General features: G+C 38.6%; 1 protein-coding gene across 1 annotated transcript in view; it reads right to left on the bottom strand.

The window, feature by feature from the left end:
- Positions 1-22586, bottom strand: part of AHI1 (Abelson helper integration site 1) — a 260139-nt gene that overhangs the window by 189610 nt on the left and 47943 nt on the right. The window contains exons 13-15 of the mRNA XM_006834717.1: positions 21512-21644; positions 11646-11769; positions 1340-1569 (exon numbers count right to left, since the gene is read on the bottom strand). Of these exons, the coding sequence (XP_006834780.1) occupies positions 1340-1569; positions 11646-11769; positions 21512-21644 (487 nt within the window). The remainder of the gene's footprint in view (positions 1-1339; positions 1570-11645; positions 11770-21511; positions 21645-22586) is intronic.

Here is a 22586-nt window from a genome sequence, read left to right as displayed (position 1 = left end):
GACTTGTTTTCATTTTCTTCAGTTTTAGTTTGAATTTGCAAATGAGTAATTGATGATCTGTTCCACAGTCTGCGCCTGGCCTTGTTTTGAACGATGATATGGAACTTTTCTCTTTCCACACATGTAGTCAATTTGATTTCTACGTATTCCATCTGGCGAGGTCCATGTGTATAGTCATCTTTTATGCTAAAGATGGTATTTGAAATGAACAAATCACTGGTTTTGCAGAGTTCTATCATGCGTTCTCCAACATCATTTCTATCACCAAGGCCATATTTTCCAACTACTGATCCTTCCTCTTTGTTCCCAACCTTTGCATTCCAATCACCAGTAATGATCACTACATCTTGATTGCATGTTTGATCAATTTCAGATGGAAGAATTGGTAGAATTCTTCTATTTCATCCTCACTGGCTTCAGTGGTGGGTGTGTAAATTTGAATAATAGTGGTATTAACTGGTCTTCTCTGTAGGCGCATGGACATTAACCTATCACAGACAGTGTTATATCTCATAACTGATCTATATATGTTCTTTTTGACAATGAATGCAACACCATCCCTCTTCACTTTGTCATTCCTGGCATAGCAAACCATGTTGTCAGATTCAAAATGGCCAATACCAGTCCATTTCAGCTCACTAATGCCTAAGATATCGATGTTTATGCGTCCAATTCATTTTTAAAAACTTCCAATTTTTCCAGATTCATACTTTGTACTTTCCATGTTCGATTTTTAGTGGATGTTTACAGCTGTTTCTCTTCATTTTGAGTTGTGTCCCATCAGCAAATGAAGGTCCCACAGGCTTTTCTCCTACCAGTTTTACACCATTCACGTTATCACAGTCAACTCTACTTTGAGAAGGCAGCTCTTCCCCAGTCGCATTTTGAGTGCCTTCCAACCTGAAGGGCTCATTTTCCTGCATTGTATCTGACAGTGTTTCTCTGCTATTCATAAGGTTTTCAGTGACTAACTATTCGGAAGTAGTTTGTCACTCTTTTCTTCCTAGTCTGTCTTTATGGAAGCTCATCTGAAACCTGTCCACCATGGGTGACCCTGCTAGTATTTAAAATACCGGTGGCATAGCTTTCAGAATCACAGCAACTCACTAGCTACCCCAGTAAGACAAACTGGCAGATGACTGGTGGCCGTTTGGTTTTAAGTGGAAATTATCACTTTAAATTTCAATCATTAGACCAAAGTAAGCAACGAAGCTACACCAAAAAAGACACTAATACATAAAAATTTTCAAGCTTTAATAATTATCATTAATCAAATGAAAAATAATTAAAATAGTCTTTATGCAACCAGCCTTCATTTGGAATATATACTCTGGCATACCTTCAGTATCAAAACAGATAGAGTTGATGAAACTCTTGTGAGTATCAAACTGTCGGATCAATATAGCAGGATTCTCTCTCGTATCAACTTTCCATATTCGTATCACAGAATCGTAGCATCCTGTAACCACCAGTTCTTTTACAACTGGGTGGAATTTAGCCGTGTAAACAAAGGAAGGATGAGGTAAAACTCTGAAAGTACTGGTATTGTTTATTTCATTTTTCCATATCCTAGAGAAGACAAAAAAAGTTGCATATTGCTTTTGAAAGTCCAAAGTTCCTTTAAAAGTTTCTCTTAGAACCAGTAGAGTGAATTGGGTCTCAAGTACATAAATGACAAGAACCAATGATAAACTACATTTGATAGCAACAGAAATACGTTGAACATATTTATGATGGGTGCAACTGTCACATTTTGACAAAGAGATTTCTTAAAGTTATTACCAAGTATAATGGTCAATTTGTCTATCAATTTAATCTGTGCAGCACAAAATGAAATCTATATTTGTATTTGGACAGGTTTGTCTGTTTTTACAGCTATTTTTGATATTAATTAAACATACATCAAACAGTTGGTAAAATATTTCATTGACAAGATACATTTATATAAAATACAGGGAGGAAATTTTAATGATTTTCTGTTTGTGTATATTCCCCTTGCAAAGTGCTTACTACTGGGATTTACAGCAAAAGATAATTGATTTAAGTTAATATTTGTCATTTCAAAGCCTAGATAATAGGCTTAAGAGCCACTGAAAGTACTACATGAATTCTAGGGTAGAATAAGATTAAAAAATAATTGTGATACTTTGGTACAAAATAAACTATTCTACATTAAAAAGTTATACTCAGAATATCTCTTCCTCTGACTTAAAAAATTATTATGATGATGATTTCTACATTCTTGACAGAACAGTAATGTCAAAGGGATAAATGGTTTTCTTAGATATTTAGTGTTTTCAGTCACTGTATAAAAACAGGAAAAATCTAGCAGTAGACAGTTTCTATATGAGGTGAAATATTTGAGTTTTTCATCTGTTTGGTTAAGCAAGTATAATGACAAGAATATTAATTTTTAATATGGGAAAGTGCTTTACAATTCTTTCTTCTAACTGCCACCTAAGAATTAAAGCAACTTAACTCCTTTCTAAAAGTATTAATTAAAAAAAAAGATAAAAAAACACAGTTGCTGATAAAGAATAACACCATGAGTTTTCTCAGCAGCTGTTAAAAATACAGGATATGGTCTTTAATTACTAAGAACCCAAACTAATAATGAGGGAAGTGAAAAACCATGTTTTCAAGTAAAAATAAAGCACGTGTGTCATTACATAAACATTCTTACCATGTAACACTTTCAATGACCATATGCTACATGAAATATGGTACTTATTCTGGAGGAAAAAAAGTCACTAATTTAGAGGAAGGATTAAGAAGATAGTGAAAAGGGCAAAAACTTCAGCTGCGCGCTAATAAAACGTAGGAGTATTATTTGGTATATTACATGAAATGCAGAAATGAAGCATCCATATGTTCAAAACATTTTAATATAATTAAAACAGATTTAATTTTTAAATCAAATTGAATTTAAAGCCTAAGAATGATAGTTTTAGTCACCCAGGCACTGACAGTATCCAAGATCCTAAGAAGTGTACTAATGAGTTTAAGGAAAAATCAGGTTATCATGGAGAGAAAAGAATACAAAGACACACAAATTTATAGTGACTAGAACAGTGTCCACACACTTACTAAGTTACTGAATAAGGGTAAAGATCAAAAAGCAAACATTTTTAACACAGTGTGTGTGAAGAGAAGGCAGAACAGGCACAAAGCCTAGTGAGCCGCCATAACACATAAAAATGGCTGACTAATCAATTACTAGGGAGTCTTGTAGTGCTGTGGGTTAATGTGCTGGAGCACAAAGTCTGTCTGAACTGCAATGTTGGCGGTTCAAGCTCACCAACCACTCCTTGGAAATCCTATACAAGATTGCTGTAAGCCGGAACCAACTCGACATCACTCAACAATAACAACAATTTTATTAGGAGCTGTCTGTTGACTTGAGAAAAACACAGGCTATCCAACAATGGAATCCTATTGTGATGCTGCAAGATAATGCACTGGACCCATAATGTCAGTTTGAGCCACAAGGTCAGCGGTTCAAATCCACCAGCTGCTCCTTAGAAATCCCATACAGGATCACTCTGAGTCAGACCCAACACGAAGGCACTTAACAATCCTAACAACGGGAGTCCTGGTGTGGTGCTTTAGGATCAGCACTAGAATGGTAGCCTCGTGGTTACAAATTGGGCTGCTAACCTCAGGGTCAGCAGTTTGAAACTACCAGATGTTCCGTGGGAAAAAGAGGAGGCTTTCTGCTCCCGTAAAGATTTACAACCTCAGAAACCCTGGGTCACTATGAGTCGGAACTGACTTCACGGCACACTACCACCCCCACCCCTAGACTACTAACCTCAAGGTTGGCAGTTCAAACCCACCAGTTGCTCCTTGCAAAACCTACACAGGGTCGTTATGAATCGGAACCAACTTGACAGCATTTAACAACAAAAACAGCAGCCAGTTGGTGAGCGTGGAAACTCCATATAAGTTGTTGTTGTTGTTAAGTGCCGTGGAGTCGGTCCCGACTCATAGCGACCCTGTACAGGGTTTCTGAGGCTGTAAATCTTTACGGGAGCAGAAAGCCTCATCTTTCTCTGGCGGAACACCGGTAGTTTCGAACTGCTGACCTTGAGGTTAGCAGTCCGTTTTGTAACCACTACGCAACCAGAGCTCCTTCCATATGCTAAGTACTGGACTGCAAACCACAGTTCGAGCCCGCCAGCCACTCTCAGGGAAAAAAATGAGGCTCTCTTCTTCCCATGAAGACTTACAGCCTCAGAAACACGATGCAGTGTCGCTATGATTCAGAAATGACTCAACAGCACTTCACTACAACAATAACTAGTTAGATGACGGGAGGAATGTTGGGAAACCAGGAAGAGAGAAATATGATTCTAACTTCCCAGCTTAAGAGACAGAATGGATTAGGATGCATTATAAATATATACAGTCATATCTTGCTTAATGTCCACAATAAGTTTGGTGAAGTAGAATGCCACGTGATTTGAATGCTATGTGAACACCGTATCATAGCCTGGTCCTGCTTTTTCTTTAAGCATGGTGAACGAGCTTCATGCCTTCACATTGACTGTCAATTTGCTGAGATAGATCCATTGTTGTGTCTGGTCCTCAATCCTCATTACCAGTAACTTCTTCAGATCTGATGCAAGTCCCTCACACATTTTCATTAAACTTGTAGCTTTCTATGGAACTGATCCTTCCACAGCTGGGAGAATGTCTTTTCTTTTTGCAGATCATCACAGCATGCCTAAATCAGGAGCAATATAGCATGCACTGATCTTCTACTTCATGGATACTTCTCCTTTCTCTCTTATTGATGCCATCATTAGCATTGGTTATGCTGTGCTTGGAAGCCATTTTTGAAAGAAAACGTAACAGAGAGTTAACCCTAAAATGCCTGAAACGTGCAATACATGAGATTGGATGTTGCTGCCTATAAGTTGAAGAACATAGTTTATGGTAAACTTAAAATAGAAAGTACAAGAGAGCACACACATCACTCAGTAGCACAGGTGGTTATTATGCAGATCAAGACATGTATATTATAGGGTATATATATGTGCACTACTTCATTATACATCTGCCAGGGTAATCGCTTTGTATACCGAGCCATGAGGTACATGCGTTGTGTGCAGGAAGCTGATGCATGCACTAAGTTTCATTCTCTAATTAGGTTTGCTACAGTCTACTGTAGCCATGGATACATATGTGGTCAGATGCTGACTGGGCATTATGTAGCACATAACTGTCTATGGTGGTTATGTGGCATGGAGTTGGAACCGATTCATAGCGGCCCTGTACAGGGTTTCCGAGGCTGTAAAGAAAGCCTCATGTTTCTCCTGTGGAATAGCTGGTAGTTTTGAACTGCTGGCCTTAAGGTTCACAGCCCGACTCATAACCACTACGCTACCAGAGGTGTATATATATAAATATATATATGATAGATACACATAAGCATATATGGGTATTTATAATAACAAAGTTTTAGGAGGTCAGTAAGTTTGGATTTAGATTTGAAGTGTATCTGAGTCATCTTGTTGGAAATGTGTAACAGAATACAAAAATTGGCAAAGAGGTGGAGCTGAAAGCAATTATGTGAGGTTAAAGTCTGTGACAAGTCCTGGTATGATACTGGAGGATAAGGACTCAACCACAAAGTCGATTTAAGATTTGAACCACACAGTTTGTGGTTTAAGCTCACCAGAAGCTCCTCAGAAACCCTATACAGAGTCGCTAGAGGTCAGAACCGACTCGATGGCACTTACAGCACCAACAACAAAAGTATGGGAAGAGATAAGAGAGACTAGGAGAAGCATATGAATCTAGGAAAAGACTATCAAATAAAGGATCCTGTTGACGAACATTTATAGAGAGTGTTGTTTGGTGCCATCGAGTCGGTTCTGATGCATACCAACTCAGTGTACAACACACTGAAACACCACCTATTCCTGAACCATCTTCACAATTTCTGCTATGCTTAAACCCACTGATGCTGCCATTGTGCCAATCCATCTTGTTGGGGATCTTTTTCGTTGACCCTACACTTGATCAAGTATGATGTCCTTCTCCAGGGATTGGTCCCTCCTGACAATATGTCCAAAGTATAAGAGACAAAATGTCACCACCTTGGCTTCTGAGAAGCATTCTGATTGTACTTCTTCCAACACAGTCCACGGAACCTTTAATATTTTTCTCCAACACCAGAACTCAAATGCTTCAATTCTTCTATGGTCTTCCTTATTCACTGTCCAACTTCCATAGGCATATGAAGCTATTGAAAATACCATGGCTTGGGCCAGGTGCACCTTAGTCCTCAAGCTGACATCTTTGCTCTTCAACACTTTAAAGAGGTCTTATGCAGCAGATTTGCCTAATGCAATACGTCGTTTGATTTCTTGACTGCTGCTTCCATGAATGCTTATGGTGGATACAAGAAAAATTAAACCTTTGGCAACTTCAATCTTTCCTCCATTTATATGAATGTTATTTCTTGGTCCAATGGTGAGAAATTTTTGTTTTCTTTACATTAAGGTGTAACCCATACCTTTATGTCACCCATATGTAAACCATAACCCATAGAAACAAGGCTTTGGTCTTTGATGTTCATCAGTAAGTACCGTAAGTTGTCTTTGCTTTCAGCGAATAGAGGATAGACAGAGGAAAATCAAGTTGAGAAAGAGAAAAATAATTAATGAACTGAAAAAGTGCCAAAAGAGGGCAAAAATCAATTACTCCAATGAAGGCAAACCAAGTAAGGGCTAAAACTGACTACTGGATTTGAAAATTAGCAAGAGATTGTGACATCTGATAAGAATTTGTACAGCATTGTGAGAGGAAAGGCAGACTCACTGAGAAGCAGAAACAATGTGCACAGAATGTTCCTGGATGGTGTAGAAACAAATGTGCTGGTCTGAAAGGCAGAAAAGGTGATTTGGGTATATTTTAAAGATGAGGCGATTTGGGTATGTTTTAAAGATGAGGGTGAGGAGTCAACAGAAAGAATGGTATTACAGAACCAAGAGTGGTAGGAAGTAGATATAACAAAACCATAAATTACGGGGCTGAGGTTGAGAGCACAGGTCAAAGATTATCTTTAGGGGTCCATCCCCTTACCTTTCATTAAGAGCAGCTTTTGTTGTTCCATGCCGTTAAGGAGGTTCCAATTCATTGCAACCCTATGTAGGACAGAATGAAACACTGACCTCACAACTGTTGCTAGATTTGAGCCCATCCGTTGCTGCCAATGAATCAATCTCAGTGGTGCTCTTCCTCTTTTTCCCTGACCCTCCACTTTACCAAGCTTGATGTCCTTCTCCAGGGACTGGTCCCTTCTGACAACACTTGAAGGATGAAATCTCACCATGCTGGCTCCTAAGAAGCATTCTGGCTGGTCTTCTTCCTTGACAGATTGGTTTGTTCTCCTGGCAATCCATGGTACTTTCAATATTCTTTGCTAACACCATCATTCAAATGCACAGGTTCTCCTACAGTTGTCCTGATTCCTTATTCATTGTCTAACTGTCACATGATTGAAAATACTATGGCTTGGGCCAGACATTCCTGAAAAACAACTTCTTTAACACTTCAGAGAGAGATCTTTTGCAACAGTTACCTAATGCAATAATACAGGGTTTGACTTCTTGTTTGCTGCTTTCATGGTCGTTAGTAATTGGTGCAAGTAAAATGAAGTCTTTGACAACTTCAATCTTTTCTCCATTTATCAAGACATTATGTATTGGTCCAATTGTGTTTTGTTTACATTGAGATCCAACACATACTGAAGGCTTTCGTTTTTTGATCTATATCATTAAGTATTTTGAATGCTCTTTGCTTTCAGTAAGCAAGGTTGTATCATCTGCATATCACAGGTTATTAATAAGTCTCCAATCCTGATGTCATGTTCTTCTTTATATAAGAAGAATTGTTAAGTGCTATCAAGTTGGTTCAACTCATAGCAGCCCTGTATAATGTTTCTGAGGCTTTAAAGCTCAGAGAAAGATAAATGCAAAAATGGTGTGTTCATACAAGGGGGAAGGAGGAGAATCGTTTATCCGAGGTTGATTTCAGGAGATGGAAGTAGATAGACATGCCTCCATTCTCCCACCTTCTTTATCCTTTTCTGGCACCAACCATTCCTCCACAGCTCTCTGCCTCTCTGATGACTCAATGTAATGGCCACAGAGAACCCACAGATTAAGGTGCTTATTAGTAAAGTTAACAGGGTACAACTGAGGAGCTGAAACGACTCAGAATACGGCAGTTCTCCGCTCAGGAATACCACTTCTCAGCTGTACTGCTGATTTGCTTCTCTCTGGTTCTCAACTTCACAACTACTGCCCTGTTTGGGCAAGTGTTACAAGCTCCTAATTGCTGTTGTTAAGTGCCACTAAATTGGTTCTGACTCATAGCGACCCTGTCTAGGGTTTCCAAGGAGCAGCTGGTGAGCTTGAAACCGACTTTTCAGTCCAGCATATTAACCCATAGCGACACACCAGGTCAAGCTTGGCAGTGCCACTGATAAATGGCCAAGGGAACACTCGAATCTGCAAGACAGCCGACTCCCTAAAGGCATTTAGCCTCACTCAGTCAGTGGACCAGGAAGCCTGATGCTCGGCCTCTCCAGGCTGTAGTTACTGTCTTCTCAAGGATCTAGGGGTCCAACTGACATGTTCTGATTATGGCTCTTCTTTCTTGATGGTCTTGATATCCTCTGTTCACACTTCTGAGGTGGCTAATTTTAGATCCAGCATTATAACAAAAATGACCAATCTCTGCATTCAAGTCTATTTTCATGCCCTACCCAATCATCTGGTGGTAGTTTCAAAGACCTTGGATAGAAGAGCCATATTACGTAAATTCACTGTAGCTCAATAAAGATGGATAAACTTATAGATATTCGGAGTGAACATAAAATATAGGAAAAGTTGATGTCTGGCTACCATACACGAAGGTAGGACTATTTGGATTTACTAGAGAAGACCTAATCCATGACAAGGAGGGATGTGCTGCCACAGGAAGAAGAAAAGGAAACTGATTAAGGGTAAGTTCAAAGGATACTCAGCAGAAAGGAGAGCTCAGGTGAGTTTCAGGTTTACAAATCTACAGTTAGGCCATGTTAAAGAGGGTTTCAAAACGTTCCAGGAAAAACTCTATTTCTTTTCATTTGATTTTCCACAAACTTTGGATACACCCTTGTATATATAGTTCTCTAGCATTACCTAACATTCCACACAATTTCTGTATTGAAAACAAATGAAGTAGATGCATTCCTGAGGATTTTGTATTAATAGGTTCCCAGCTGGAGAGACAGGGAGGTCAATGGTCCCATCAGAACAGTGGATCCTGAGGGGACCTGCTGTCTGCTGGACTGGTTAAGTTCAAGGCAGAGAGACTAGCTCAGAAGTTTATGGTAGCTGTTTACTGGGATCCCAAATGGGTCACCTTACTAGATTTTCTCAACAATCACAACGGCTTATTAGAAAAAAGACTGAAGAAAATAAAAACTGCATTAGTGAAAAAAAAAAGGCCAAGGAAGTTGTGCTGAAAAATTTTTTCCATCACGACAATGCACCTGCTGATACTTCAAGGTAACAAGGTCTGCGCTATGAGAATTGGGAACTTCATTGAGAAAACTTATCCCACCCACCTTATGGCTCCGATCTTGCCCCTTCAGACTTTTTTTGTTCCCCAGACTCAAAGAATATTTGGAGTTCCTCGCCATGTTGATGGGATTCAAATGAAAGAATTCTTTAGGTAAAACACTGTTGTCGTGTGCCATCGAGTCAGTTTCAACTCACAGAGACCTTGTATAGGGTTTCTGAGGCTGTCAATCTGTACAGGAGCAGAAAGTCTCTTCTTTCTCCTGAGGAGCAGCCAACAGGGTTCCTTTAGGGCAGAGGTGGGGAACGTTTTTTCTGCCAAAATTTATAGCGTTATTCATACACCATACAAAATTACCAACTTAAAAACTACCCTGCTATATGTGGTCAAACATTTAATTAACTAACTCCTAATGAGATGGCAGGGGTCCTGGTGTGGTGCTATAGGATAAGCACTCGACCTCAAGGTCGGTTTGAACTGTAAGGTCAGTAGTTCAAACTCACCCAGCCTTACCTCGGAAACCCTATCCAGGGAGGGTCACTATGAGTCAGAACCGAATCATGGCACTTAACAACAACAACAACACTGTGATGGCTAGAGTCCTGGCATGACTGCAAGGTCAGTTTGAATTGCAAGATTGGCAGTTCAAACTCACCAGTCACTCCTTGGAAACCCTATCCAGGGTTGCTATGAGTCAGAACCGACTCGGCGGCACTTAACAACAACAAGCAGTATGATGACTGGAACTGCAGTTGCTTTGGCAGAGCGAGCAAATGAGCCTTATGTGGCCCACTGTTGTTGTGAAGGGCTTGTAGTGTTTTCCAGACTTCTTCCTTGCCTTCACTAATCTGTCTCTCAATTTGTTGACGGTACCTAAATAGCATTCTTTTAAATTCCTTACCAAGTAGTTCTGATACCATTTCTGGTATTATATTTTCGGACTGTATTTTCATCACTTGTTTGAGGCACTATGTCTTTTTTCTTCATGTAAACTGAAATTGTCTCTTTTCATTGAGACATATGGTCTCATTGTATTTATATTTAATTGATGACTGCATGTTGGTGCATTCTCAGACACTCATCACCTGTCTCCTAGTGGAGATAGGAGTTTGAATACAGTTCTCTGTTTGCTGTTTCTGTAGCGTAGTTCAGCGTGGGTTCACGTTGCCTCCAGAAGGGTGGTATGCCAGACACCTGACACCAGACAGAGGTTCCAGAGGAGGGGTATGTGCTGCCACCTGACCCCAGTTGAGGCTGCCCAGGATGGGGTGCCACTGGCTGCTGCATCGGGGATGACGAGACTGGCCACACCCCAGGTCCCAGGGGAGCGTGGGAACAAGACTTCACGGCCCTGGTCTCCCACCTCTAGCCACATCCTGTGTTTATAGACCACTGTGTCAGCAGCCGCTGGACAGCTGACAAGCAGCCTACTTTTCTTCTCTTCTGCCACTCCTGTTGAGCTTCCTCTTCCAGTCAGCGCTCAATCCACGTCTCTGTCCTGTACTCTTGAAGCTCAGGGTTCCAGGATCCCCTGTATCTTTTCACTTGTTCTCCCACGTCTCAGCTGCAGAAGATCTGCTCAGTGCATCTGCCTATTCCAACATCTTGTCCCAGACCCCTGAAACAATAGCTTCTAGATATTTTTGTTTAAAAAAGGTTTTTATGATTTTGTAGCAGTTCTTTCTGCCTTACTCTCGTATGTTGTTGTTGCTGTTGTTAAGTGCCGTCAAGTAAGTTCCAACCCATAGCAATCCTGTATAGGGTTTTCAAGGAGCAGCTGGTGAGCTTGAACCGCCAACCTTGCAGTTCAAACTGACTTTGCAGTCCATCCCATTAGCCCACAGCACCACACTATATTATTTCAAGAAAAGTATCTCCAAGAAAAAAAGCTTTCACAATTACTTATGTTCAATCAGTCTGTATAATACGTATTTAGAGAACGTCTTTGACAGGCAAACCCTGAGAAAAGCACAAGTACAGTTAGAGTAGACACAACGTAGCTGATCTCTTTGTTTTTCTTGATGGCAAACAAGTACACACAATGAGTGCTTCTCAAGTATACTAACCTGGCAGTGCCATCCGACGATGCAGTAAGGACATAGCGGTCATCGTTGGACCAGCAAAGGTCATAAATGACATTGAGATGGCCACACAATTCCCTCATGAATCGTCCCGAAGGGATTTCATACACTAATAAAAATATTGAGAAATCAGGAGGTTTCCACAAAGAGAAATGTTAATTTAGTAATACACAAATTCTTAATTGGTAGTAGCTTGGGCATAAGGCAAGCGCTATCTGAAAGAAAATTATCATCAGTGATACTGCAGTGCAAACAAATTTCAGAACCTCATAAGAATAGCTTTTCACACACTTTAAATGCAAGAACTAAACTACATAAAATCTTATGTTACAATTAAGAAATTATTCTCATCTCTTCAAAGCAACTCTCATAAGATCTGTGATATTCAAGTCACTAATCAAATAATAAATAATATTTAAATTGCTACGTAACTATATTCAACAGTAAGATACCTGTAAGACACAGGGAGAGCTGGAACGCAACAGAACTGCCCTGAGGTCTGGGTTTTCTGCCTCTGACAGGATGCAGTCTTATCACTTGTCTCTTGTTTGTTTTAGTGGAAAATAGTTAAGTTTTCTCGTGACAGGTTTCTGCCTTACACCTGTTCCAATTTTCAACATGTTTTACTGTATCATTTCATTTGATAATAAGTTCCAACCAAAACTTTGATTATGTAATGAGAAATTTAAACTGTAGCATTACCAAGAAAAAAATATCAAATACTGAAACTATAGGTATAGTAAGTGAATTAATAAAGAAACAGTTGGATAGAAAAAGCACTAGGATTAACATTGATCAATGTTACATGAGGAAGAGTTTCAAACAGTTCCTGGAAAGATTCCGTGATCACTTATTTATTACATTTTCCCAGGAACAATGCAATGCAATCTCCTCAGATACTTAGCAAAGATTTTACATAGTTTCCAAGTCTGTACTCCCACCTAGTGGTGAGTATTTTTCCCTTACAATACTAAACATGCTGGCAGCATTTCTATACAGCAATTGAGGACTTCTGAAAATCTACTGTGAATGCTTATATTAAATAAAGCATATCTAAAATTCTTTTCCTACCTTTCAATTTTAAGATACTAGAAAAAAATTAATTTCAGAAGAAGAAATCATAAGATTAGAGTGAAAATAAGAGCTATACACATAGGATAAAAGAGAAATAACATTTTGCTTTTTTTTTTTTTTTTTTAAGAGATCAACAAAATGGACAAACCAACAGAAAGACTGGCCAAGGTGGGGGGGGGGAACAACAACTCAAATTATTAACACCAGGAAAGAGTAGACATTTACATTACCAAAGTAAAAAGGATGCTAAGGAACTATATAAACAATCAAGAGCTCGGTAGCACAGTGATAGAGCCCTCAGCTAAGAATCCAAGGTGAATTGTACAACCCTACCCATCACCTGGTGGGAGGAATGGCAGTCTCCTTCGGTAGAGATTTACAGCCTTGGCCACCGTGGGGCGGTTCTATTCTGGCCTGTAGAGTTACTATGATTCAAAATTGTTCCTAAAACAATAAATTTGGTTTTGGGTTTTGATATTACAAAGAATTGTAAACCAACAAATTAAACATTGCCGCTGTTGTCATTAGGTGCCGTCCAAATGGCTCCGACTTACAACGACCCTCTGCACAACAGAATGAAAGCACTGCAGGGTCCTGCTCCATCCTCACAATAGCTGTCACACTGGAGCCCAATGCTGCTGACACTGTGCTAATCCTCCTCTTTTCTGCTGACCTTTCACGTCACCAGGCATGATGTCCTTCTCCAGAGATTGGTCCTTCCTGATAGCATGTCCAAAGTATGAAAGACAAAGTCTCATCAACCTAGCTTCTAAGGTGCATTCTGGCTGTACTTTTTTTTCAAGTTTTTATTGTTAATTGAGTGAAAGTTAACAGGGGAGATCAGTTTTACATTCAACAAATCATATACTTTGTTTCATTACAATGATTATAATCCCTTCCATGTACCATTAGTTAGCAGTATTTCTATTCACTTTAGCTCTTTTTTAAAAAAACAAACAAACAAAAAACACTCAGGCATATATAATAATTTAAACCACCAAAGGCACATTCTGCAAGCCTGCCTCCTGGCCGCCAGCTCTCAGTCCCTCTCTTTCCAAGAATCTACAGTCCTCAGCTGTTCCCTCTCTCCATGTCCCCATCTATGCCTCCATCTCTGGTGTCACTGCTTCTCTGGATAGGGTCCAGTATTCCGCTTGTGCTCTTCTCCCTTGATGGTCCTAAGGTCCTCTGTTTCTGGACTATAAGATTAACTACTCCCCTGTTTTCGTTATAAAACTTCTACCTTTACAGTTGTGACCGCTGCAATTTGTCATGATAACAATTACTTGCTATTGAATCATAAGAATCTTATCCCCATCTCTTTTCACCAGACCCATCTAGAAAAGATGAAAACTATTCAGTGGGGACTCTATCTTTCCCCATACACTTTTAAACTACACTCTTTCTTGAAAACTTTTAAGCCAGTCACTTAGTGCCTTTATCGCCCCCTCATTTTAAGGAGTTCTGGTAGTGTAGTGGTTATGAATCAGACTGTGAACCGCAGGAGAAAGACGATGCTTTCTGCTCCCCTACAGATTTACAGCTTCGGAAACCCTGTACAGGGTCACTATGAGTCGGAACCGACTCCACGACACAAAACCATCACCACCACCATTTTAGGTAGTCAATGTCTAAGTTTCTCATCCCTATCTACCCTGTATACAGAGGGGATAGCATTGATACTTGGTGTGAAGACTTCTTCCCTCTTTGTTGGTATTTTGAGCTACTATATCTATCAGAGGCTTTCTACTCCCGTAAAGATTTACACCCTCGGAAACCCTGTACAGGGTCGCTATGGGTCGGAACCGACTCGACGGCACTTAACAACAACAAAATATCTATCAGCATAGGTAAAGTTCATCAAATTATAGCAATTTACCCTCATTTCCTTTATCAAAAATTATTTTTTTATCTTCCTCTGGTTGAGTTCTGATTATCTTCCTCTGGTTGAGTTCTGATTATCAAGCCATCATGGCTAGGTCAAATGGTTACTATATGCAAGTCTGGGTGTTCTTGTGCATCTCCCCTCACTTCATATCAGCTGGATGCTTCACTCTCAGCTCTAGCCCTCCATAGCTATGTCCCTGTCCGTGGGCTCAAGAGTCCCCTGGTCTCACCACACTTCCAACCAACCAGCTTGTCCTCTTCTCTCTCTCATCTCCAGGTCAAAAGAATATGGTTGAACTCAGCCCATTTCTTCATTGAGCCTTTCCCCCTCTTCTACTCACCAGTAGACCAATGTGGTTGCCAGCAAGTTTACATGCCTGCTCATGTGTTCCCTTTGAATTTCAGTCTTAGAGTGGGGTTTGTCCTGAAGGGTCTTGATTGCTTGCCTTGATGGCTTCCCAGTGAAGAATTTGCTTATTCTTATAGTACTGGCTGTACTTCTTAAAACACAGATTTGTTGGTTTTTCTGGCAGTCCATGGTACTTTTAATACTCTTCTCCTATACTGTAACACAAATACACCAATTCTTCTACGGTCTTCCTTAATCACTGCCCAATTTCACAAGCATATGAGAATACTGAAAATACGACAGCATGGGTCAGGGGCACCTTAGTCCTCAAACTGACATCTTTGCTCTTCAACACTTTAAGGAGGTCTTGTGCAGCAGATTTGACTAATATAATATGCTTGATTTCTTCATTAATAATCTGCAGTTGGCATGACTGCTGATTGTAGACCCAAGTAAAATGAAGTCTTTGACAATTTCAATCTTTTCTTTGTTTATCATGATGTTATTTACTGGTCAAGCAAGGATTTCTGTTTTTTTTACATTGAGGTGCAATCCATACTGAAGGCTGTGATCTCTAATCTACAAGTTAAATATTCTTAGTTCTCTTTATTTTCAGGAAGCAAGGTTGTATCATCTGCATATGGCAGATTGTTAATGAGTCTTCCTCCAAGCCCAGTGCCGTGTTCTTCTGCATACAGTCCAGCAAACTATACAAACCGAATAATAATTGACATCTTTGTTCTTTAAAGAGGTCTTTTGCAGCAAATTTGCCTAACATCACATATTGTTTGATTTCTTAACTGCTGTTTACACGAGTTTTGACCTTTACAAATACTTTCCCCAACATTAAGACTCATTCTGGCAGGCAAGAATTATCTTGATAGACATACCAAACTAAACTAAGAAATCACTCAAAAAAAGGAAGTTACAAACGAATATCCCTAGTAAATATATATATATAAATCTTCAACAAAATCCAAGCAAATTCAGCAACATATAAAATATATGTTAACGTATGTGGATACGTTACAATGTATTGCTACAAACAAACAAAACCTCCATTAAAAATCTGAAAATATGAAGCCAGTGTTCCTCGACATCTCCTCCATCTAGGTCTGAACACCTCTGAAGGCGCTGCTTCCATCTCTCTAACCTTTTCCCAAAGAATCTTGTACTCTATACTATGTCAAATTGGCAGTTTTGTCATCTTCAAGGGGCTCAAATCTTTTTAATGTTTCTTTTTAATGTTCTTGGAGTTTGGGGAACAAAGAAGTCTAAAAGGCAAGTTTAGGATTTTAGAATGGATAGAGTAAAGTATCTCAACAAAATCTCCAATCTCACAGGACAGACCTTGTTGTTGTCATTGTTGTTTAGTGCCATCAAGTTGGTTCTGACTTATAGCATGCTTGCAGGTACACTGTCGTGATGGGAAAAATTTTTCAGTGAAATTTTCTTGACCTTTTTCTAAACAGTCCAGTTTTTAGTTTTCTTAAAACTTCTTTCTAATAAGCTCCCATGACTGTTCTGTGTCCTTGGAGAAAATCTTCCATGACGACCCCTTGGGGATCCCAAGAAATAGTAGCCAACATTCTGTGCTGACCTTTCTGGGTTGACTTTAACTGTCCCAGCAGATCCCCTTAGAAGCCACTATTTGGATTAGCATTTTTTTAAGAAGGCATACTAGCAAATCTGTGATGAGTGTATTACTAATCAAACCTGCCTGTAGCCATTAACTGATGGCAGAGATATGTTTAAATATGTTTTGTGTAGAATAAACCCATGCTGGTAGAAGTACTTTTTGACTTACCCCTTATATACACCATGCCCAAGTGGAAATTATCTTAGGAATGCAAGGTTGGTTCAACATCCAGGAGTTGAGTCAACAACATAATCCACCATGTAAATAAAGGACAAAACCCACTTGATAATTTCAATAGAAACAGAAAGAGTTACTTGATAAAATGAATATAACACCCTTTCATGCTAGGTTGCTGCAGAGTTGATTCCAACTCAGTGATGTAGGGCAGAGCAGACAGGACAGAGCAGACTGCCCCAGAGGGTTCCCAAGGCTGAGGAAGCCTACTCTCACATCTTTTTCCTGCAGAGTGGCTAGGCTTGAACCACAGACATTTCTGTTTGCAGCCAAGCGCTTAACAAGCACTGTGTTACCAGGGCTCCTTTTATGATAAAAACACTCAAAAGGTAATACAAAGGGAACCACTTCTGACAAAGACCTTTAGAAGAAGCCTACAGTTAACATTATATTTAATGGTAAAAGAATGAAAGCTTTCTCCCTAAAATCAGGTAAAAGATAAGGATGTACATTCTCAGTACTTCTATTCAGCCCTGTACCTGAGATTCTAGTTACGGAAATTACGCAGGAAATATACAGGAAAAGTAAATAGAAGATATCCTATTTGGAAAAGAAGTAAAAGATCTCAATTTGCAATGACAGGGCTTTGTATATACAAAATTCCAAGGTACCAACCAAATAACTGGTTAAACTAATGACTGAGGTCAGCATGTTTTACAATATACAAGGTAAGCATATAAAAATCTATTTCTAGATCCTAGCAAATATGTAAAAAGTAGTTCTAGATTCTAGCAATAAACAATCTGAAAATGAAATTTTTAAAACTCCATCTACAACAGGAATCAATAAGTATAAAATGATTCAACAACTTTAATAAAGGATTTAAAGAATTATATGCTGAAAACCATAAAATATCAGTGAAAAAAATTAAAGATAAATGGACCATCCCATATGTTCCTTATAGGTTTGCATTAGAAGACTTAATACTGCCAAGATAGCAATACTTCTCAAACTGATCTAAAGATTCAGTACAATCCCATACAAATTTCTGCTGCATTGAAATATTTTCAGTAATTGAAAACGAACCCTAAAATTTAGATGGAAATGCAAGGGATCTAGAATAGCCAAAACAATCTTGAAAAAGAACAAGGTTGGAGGATTCTAAAACTTTATGGACTCTATAACTTACTCCAAAGTTATAGTTAACAAGACACGGGCACTGCAACAGTGATGTAAGGATTGCAGGATTAAAACTGAAAGTCCAGATAAAACAATCCTTACATTTATGGACAAATTACTTTCAACAAAGAGCCTAAAACAATTCAGTTGGGGATAAACCAGTGCTGGTATAATTGGCTATCCACACACAACAGAATCAAGTGGAAACATTACCTTGTATCACATAAATAAGTTAATCAAATGAATTACAGACCTAGGGTAACAGCTAAAGCTACAAAACTCTACAAGTTTTTAAAAGAAAATACAAAAGTAAATCGTTGTGAGCTTGGATTAAGTAATACTTGCTTAGAAATTTAGAAATAACACCAAAAACAAAAAATAAGAAAGAACGAACTTGGACTACAGAGTTTTGTGCTACAAAAGAGATCATCAGCAAAGTGTACAGACAACCACTAATTGAAGAAAATATTTTCAAACATCTATCTAGTAAGGGACTTGTATACATAGTACATAAAGAGATCTTACAAGCAAACAAGGGTCGCTATGAGTCGGAATCGACTCCACGGCACATAACAACAACAACAAACAAGCAAAAAAAAATTAAAATCCAAATAACCTCATTAAAAGTGAATACGGACAATCAGAGAAGACCAACAGATGATACATAAAAAGATGATCAACATCATTTGTTGCTAGGAGAATACAAATCACAATCATAATGAGATACCTCTTGACACTCATCAACACGGTTCTAATAAAAAAGACAGACAAAAACTGCTGACAAAGATGTGGAGAAATTGGAATCCTTATACATTGTGGATGGGATTATAAAGTGCCATAGTCACTTTAGAAAACAGTTCAGCAGTTCCTCCAAATGTTAAATATGAAACTGCTGTACGGTATAGCAAATCAACTCCTAGGCATACACCCAGGAGAAATGAAAACAAAACATATCATCAATACAAAAATGCCTACAAACATATTCATAGCTGTATTATTCATGACAATACTAAAGTGGAACCAACATAAATGATCCACTCACAGAATTAACTGATGAACTAATCAACAAAATTTGTTGATTCAAAAAATGAATGGAGTTCTGGTGTGGTGCTGTGGGATAAGCATTGGACTACTAACCATAAGATTGGTGGTTCAAACCCACCAGTCATTCCTCGGAAAGCCTAGACAGGATTACTATGAGTTGGATCTGACTTGATGGCATTTAACAACAACAACAACATACAAAGTACTGATACATGGTACAATATGGATGAACTTTGGTAACATACTAAAAGATACCAAGCCTAAGAGGCTGCCTATTGTATGATTCCTTATGTGTAATATCCAGTAGACCAGTGGCTACCAGCACGTGGAGAAGAGATGGAAATAGGGAGTGACTGCTAAATTGTATGGGATTTTGTTTTGGAATGATGAAAATGTTCTAAAATTGTATAATGGTGATGGCTGCACAACTCTGTAGAGTATACTAAAACCCCACTGAGTTGTAGACCTAAAAAGGGTACATTTTATGATATGTGAATTCCATCTGCTGGGTTTTTTGCATATAACACACATGTAACAGGCAAACCACACACAGGAAACTAACACAAGAGGGGGCTACGCAATTCACACAAAACATGTATAATGGTGTTATTTGCTTAAAATACGGTAAATGAAGCTTATTTTCCCCATTTAAATTGTATCAGATACATTTAACTTGCTGCTCTGAGCCATTATGACCTGTAAAAGTCAAATGCTTTTGAATAAAGTCATAAAGTTGTGTATGAATCACACCAGTTAACTTTCAAATCCCCTAATAGCATTACCTTCACCACCTTCCATATTAATGGGCATTCTTACAATTAATGGTTAAAATGTCTACAAGCAATTCAAAGTAATTTTGTTATTAGCCTAAATCCCCCCAAAATCCTACCGTCCTTGAGTCAATTCCAACTCAGTTACTCTATTGTTGTTAAGTACTACTGATTCTGTTTTGACTCATAGCAGCCCTGTATAGGGTTTCTGAGGAGTAGTTGGTTGGTTTAAACCACCTACCTTGTGGTTAGTAAACGAATGCTTATCCTACAGGGTCACACCAGAACTCTCCATAGGGTTTCTCAGGCTGTAACTCTTTACAGAAGCAGATTACCACGTCTTTCACTTGTGGAGCAGCTGGTAGGTTCGAAGCCTCTATCATCCTGTTAGTAGTCAGGTGCTTTAACCACTAAACCATCAGGGATCCCTGCTATTAGACTAAGGCAATATATATCTGGGAGGGTAATTTGGCTACCAAAAAGGACAGCATCAAAGTGATTTTTAACGCAATTCTTTTTTTAACATAGCAGTCATCTAACATTAATAACCTCATTGGACCAGCCAGCCACCTAGTAAGTTTCATAAGTTTATATTCTTCTTTACTGTTTGAGATTTGTCTTAAGTATACAAACAAACTTTCAAAAAGTTTGTGGAAAATTCCACTATCTTTTCATTCCATTTTCCCATTAATCTTTTGTAGCTCCCTTGTATCTAAATCTATTTAACATTTTGAATAAGACTGTATTTCTTGAGAATAAAGTAACACACATTCATCACTGAAAATTTGGAAAGCATGTAAGGCAGAATGAAAATCATTCCTCCACTGCCCCAACGAAAGGCACCATGGTTAATATTTTAGAGTATATTTCCTAACTATCATTTTTTCCACTATGCCATTTTTGGTGTATTTTTAAGATAGTATCATTGTAATCCAACTATATAGAGAACTCTGCATATATTTTTAAAACTGTCATTACTTCCTTAGGAGGCCTACGTACTTACTAAATCCCAATCAAGTCAATTATGAGATCTCACTGACATTCAGGAATAACAAGTTGTATGGAGCTGAGGAAAAGTTCAACCCAATTGTGTGTTGAGGGCAGTTGTCTCTGAGGTGGGCTGCTTTCCATTACTGAGCAAGAAGTAGGGTGAGTATTTAATGCTTCTAATTTCTAGAAAAGAACGGTAATGCACAGTTTTAAAAAAATTAAGAACCCTCTTAAGCTACAGTAAGAATTCCACTTGTTCACATGGCTTCTGTATGTTTTAAAGACAACTTGAGAGAGGGATTCTTGGTCTCTGTTGCTGATTTCCTTATCATACTGAGAAGTCTTCATCTATGGTGTTAGTGTTCTGGTACTTAACAAATCTGAGGGTTTCCATAAACTCAAATTATCACTGATAGCAACTATTTACATTGGACTAATGATCCCCGTGAAATGTATTAACCTTCATATTTCTATATTTGAAATAGAAATGCTTGTGAAAACGTTCCACCACGTTTGAACAATAAGCTTACTACCCTTTATTTGACCACTTTGCAGTTCAAAAAAGATATTATATAGACAACAAATATAACATTATCACAAAGTAAGTTGTTACTTTATTTCAAGAACTCTATTTTTTTTAATTTCGTACTGCTGGGATGACTCAAAGATTTAGTAAACTTTGAAAAACAAAGACTGTGCTCCACATAGATGACACTCAAGTTAGACAGACAGGATGGCTACTCACAGATAATTGGATATCCATCCCTGCTGGCACACGCTGCGGCTAATATTCTTCCATTCTGGGAGAAAGCTACACAAAAGCATCCCCGTTCTCCTGCATTCAGTGAAAAGAGGTGTTTGTTTGGGATACGGCATGCCTACAAAACACACATTTAAGACTAAAATTAAAATGCAGAGATTAGTTGTTAATCTTAACCCCTACAGTGGTTTTTCCAAAAAGACCCTTACTATGACTCAGAGGAAGAGAAAAATCAAGTCAGGAGACTGCTGAAAACCCATAAACAGAGGACCAGTTCTCCAGAAAACTAAGTGACCTTCTATTCTAGGTCTAAATAATACTTGTTGTTGTTGTTGTTAAGTGCCATTGAGTCGGGTCCGACCCATAGCCTAAAATCTGACTACAGAAATGCTTTGAATATCTGATACTCTAAGCAGTCACTGCCACACTGCTTTTAAAAAGCCACAAAAAAGAACACATAATGCATCCCTACTCCAGGACAACTAAAAAGCATTTCTGCTAAGGCCACACAGTGTTCTACGACCACTTGTGCTCTACAGGGCCACTGTAACCTCAGTTCACCACATAGTCAACTTCATTTTCTCCATCTCTTTGTCTCAAAACAACCATCCTTCATAGTGGCCTTCCCAAATGTACTTTGGAAGTCACTAACCATCCCCACGGTTTTATTATGCATTCATTTTATTCATCAAAATTTCTTCATAATCTTTGTTTTCATTACCAAAGACTAAAGTTTTAAAACTTCCAGTTACTAATATGTCCTGATGTGGCATGGTAAGCTAATCACTGGACTGCTAACCCAATGGTTGGCTGTTCAAACCCACAAGACACTCCTTGGAAACACTATACAGGGTTTCTGTGATAAGAATTAACTCAGTGGTGCTTAACAACATGTCTTATAGAAAACACTAGTTTTATTCATCCTAGTTTTTCTTCCAACCTTCAAGCAGTCTTAATTCCTGTATTTTTTATTATTCAAGAATTTGAATTAAACATCTACTGAATCCTTACTATATAACATGGGATGCTACACGTTATTGCAAATATATTTTCATATATT

This window comes from Chrysochloris asiatica, unplaced genomic scaffold, assembly GCF_000296735.1.
Source record: "Chrysochloris asiatica unplaced genomic scaffold, ChrAsi1.0 scaffold00013, whole genome shotgun sequence".
Classification (NCBI taxonomy): domain Eukaryota; kingdom Metazoa; phylum Chordata; class Mammalia; order Afrosoricida; family Chrysochloridae; genus Chrysochloris; species Chrysochloris asiatica.
Note: the sequence above shows the minus strand (reverse complement) of the source record. Positions and strands in the feature narration are given on the sequence as shown.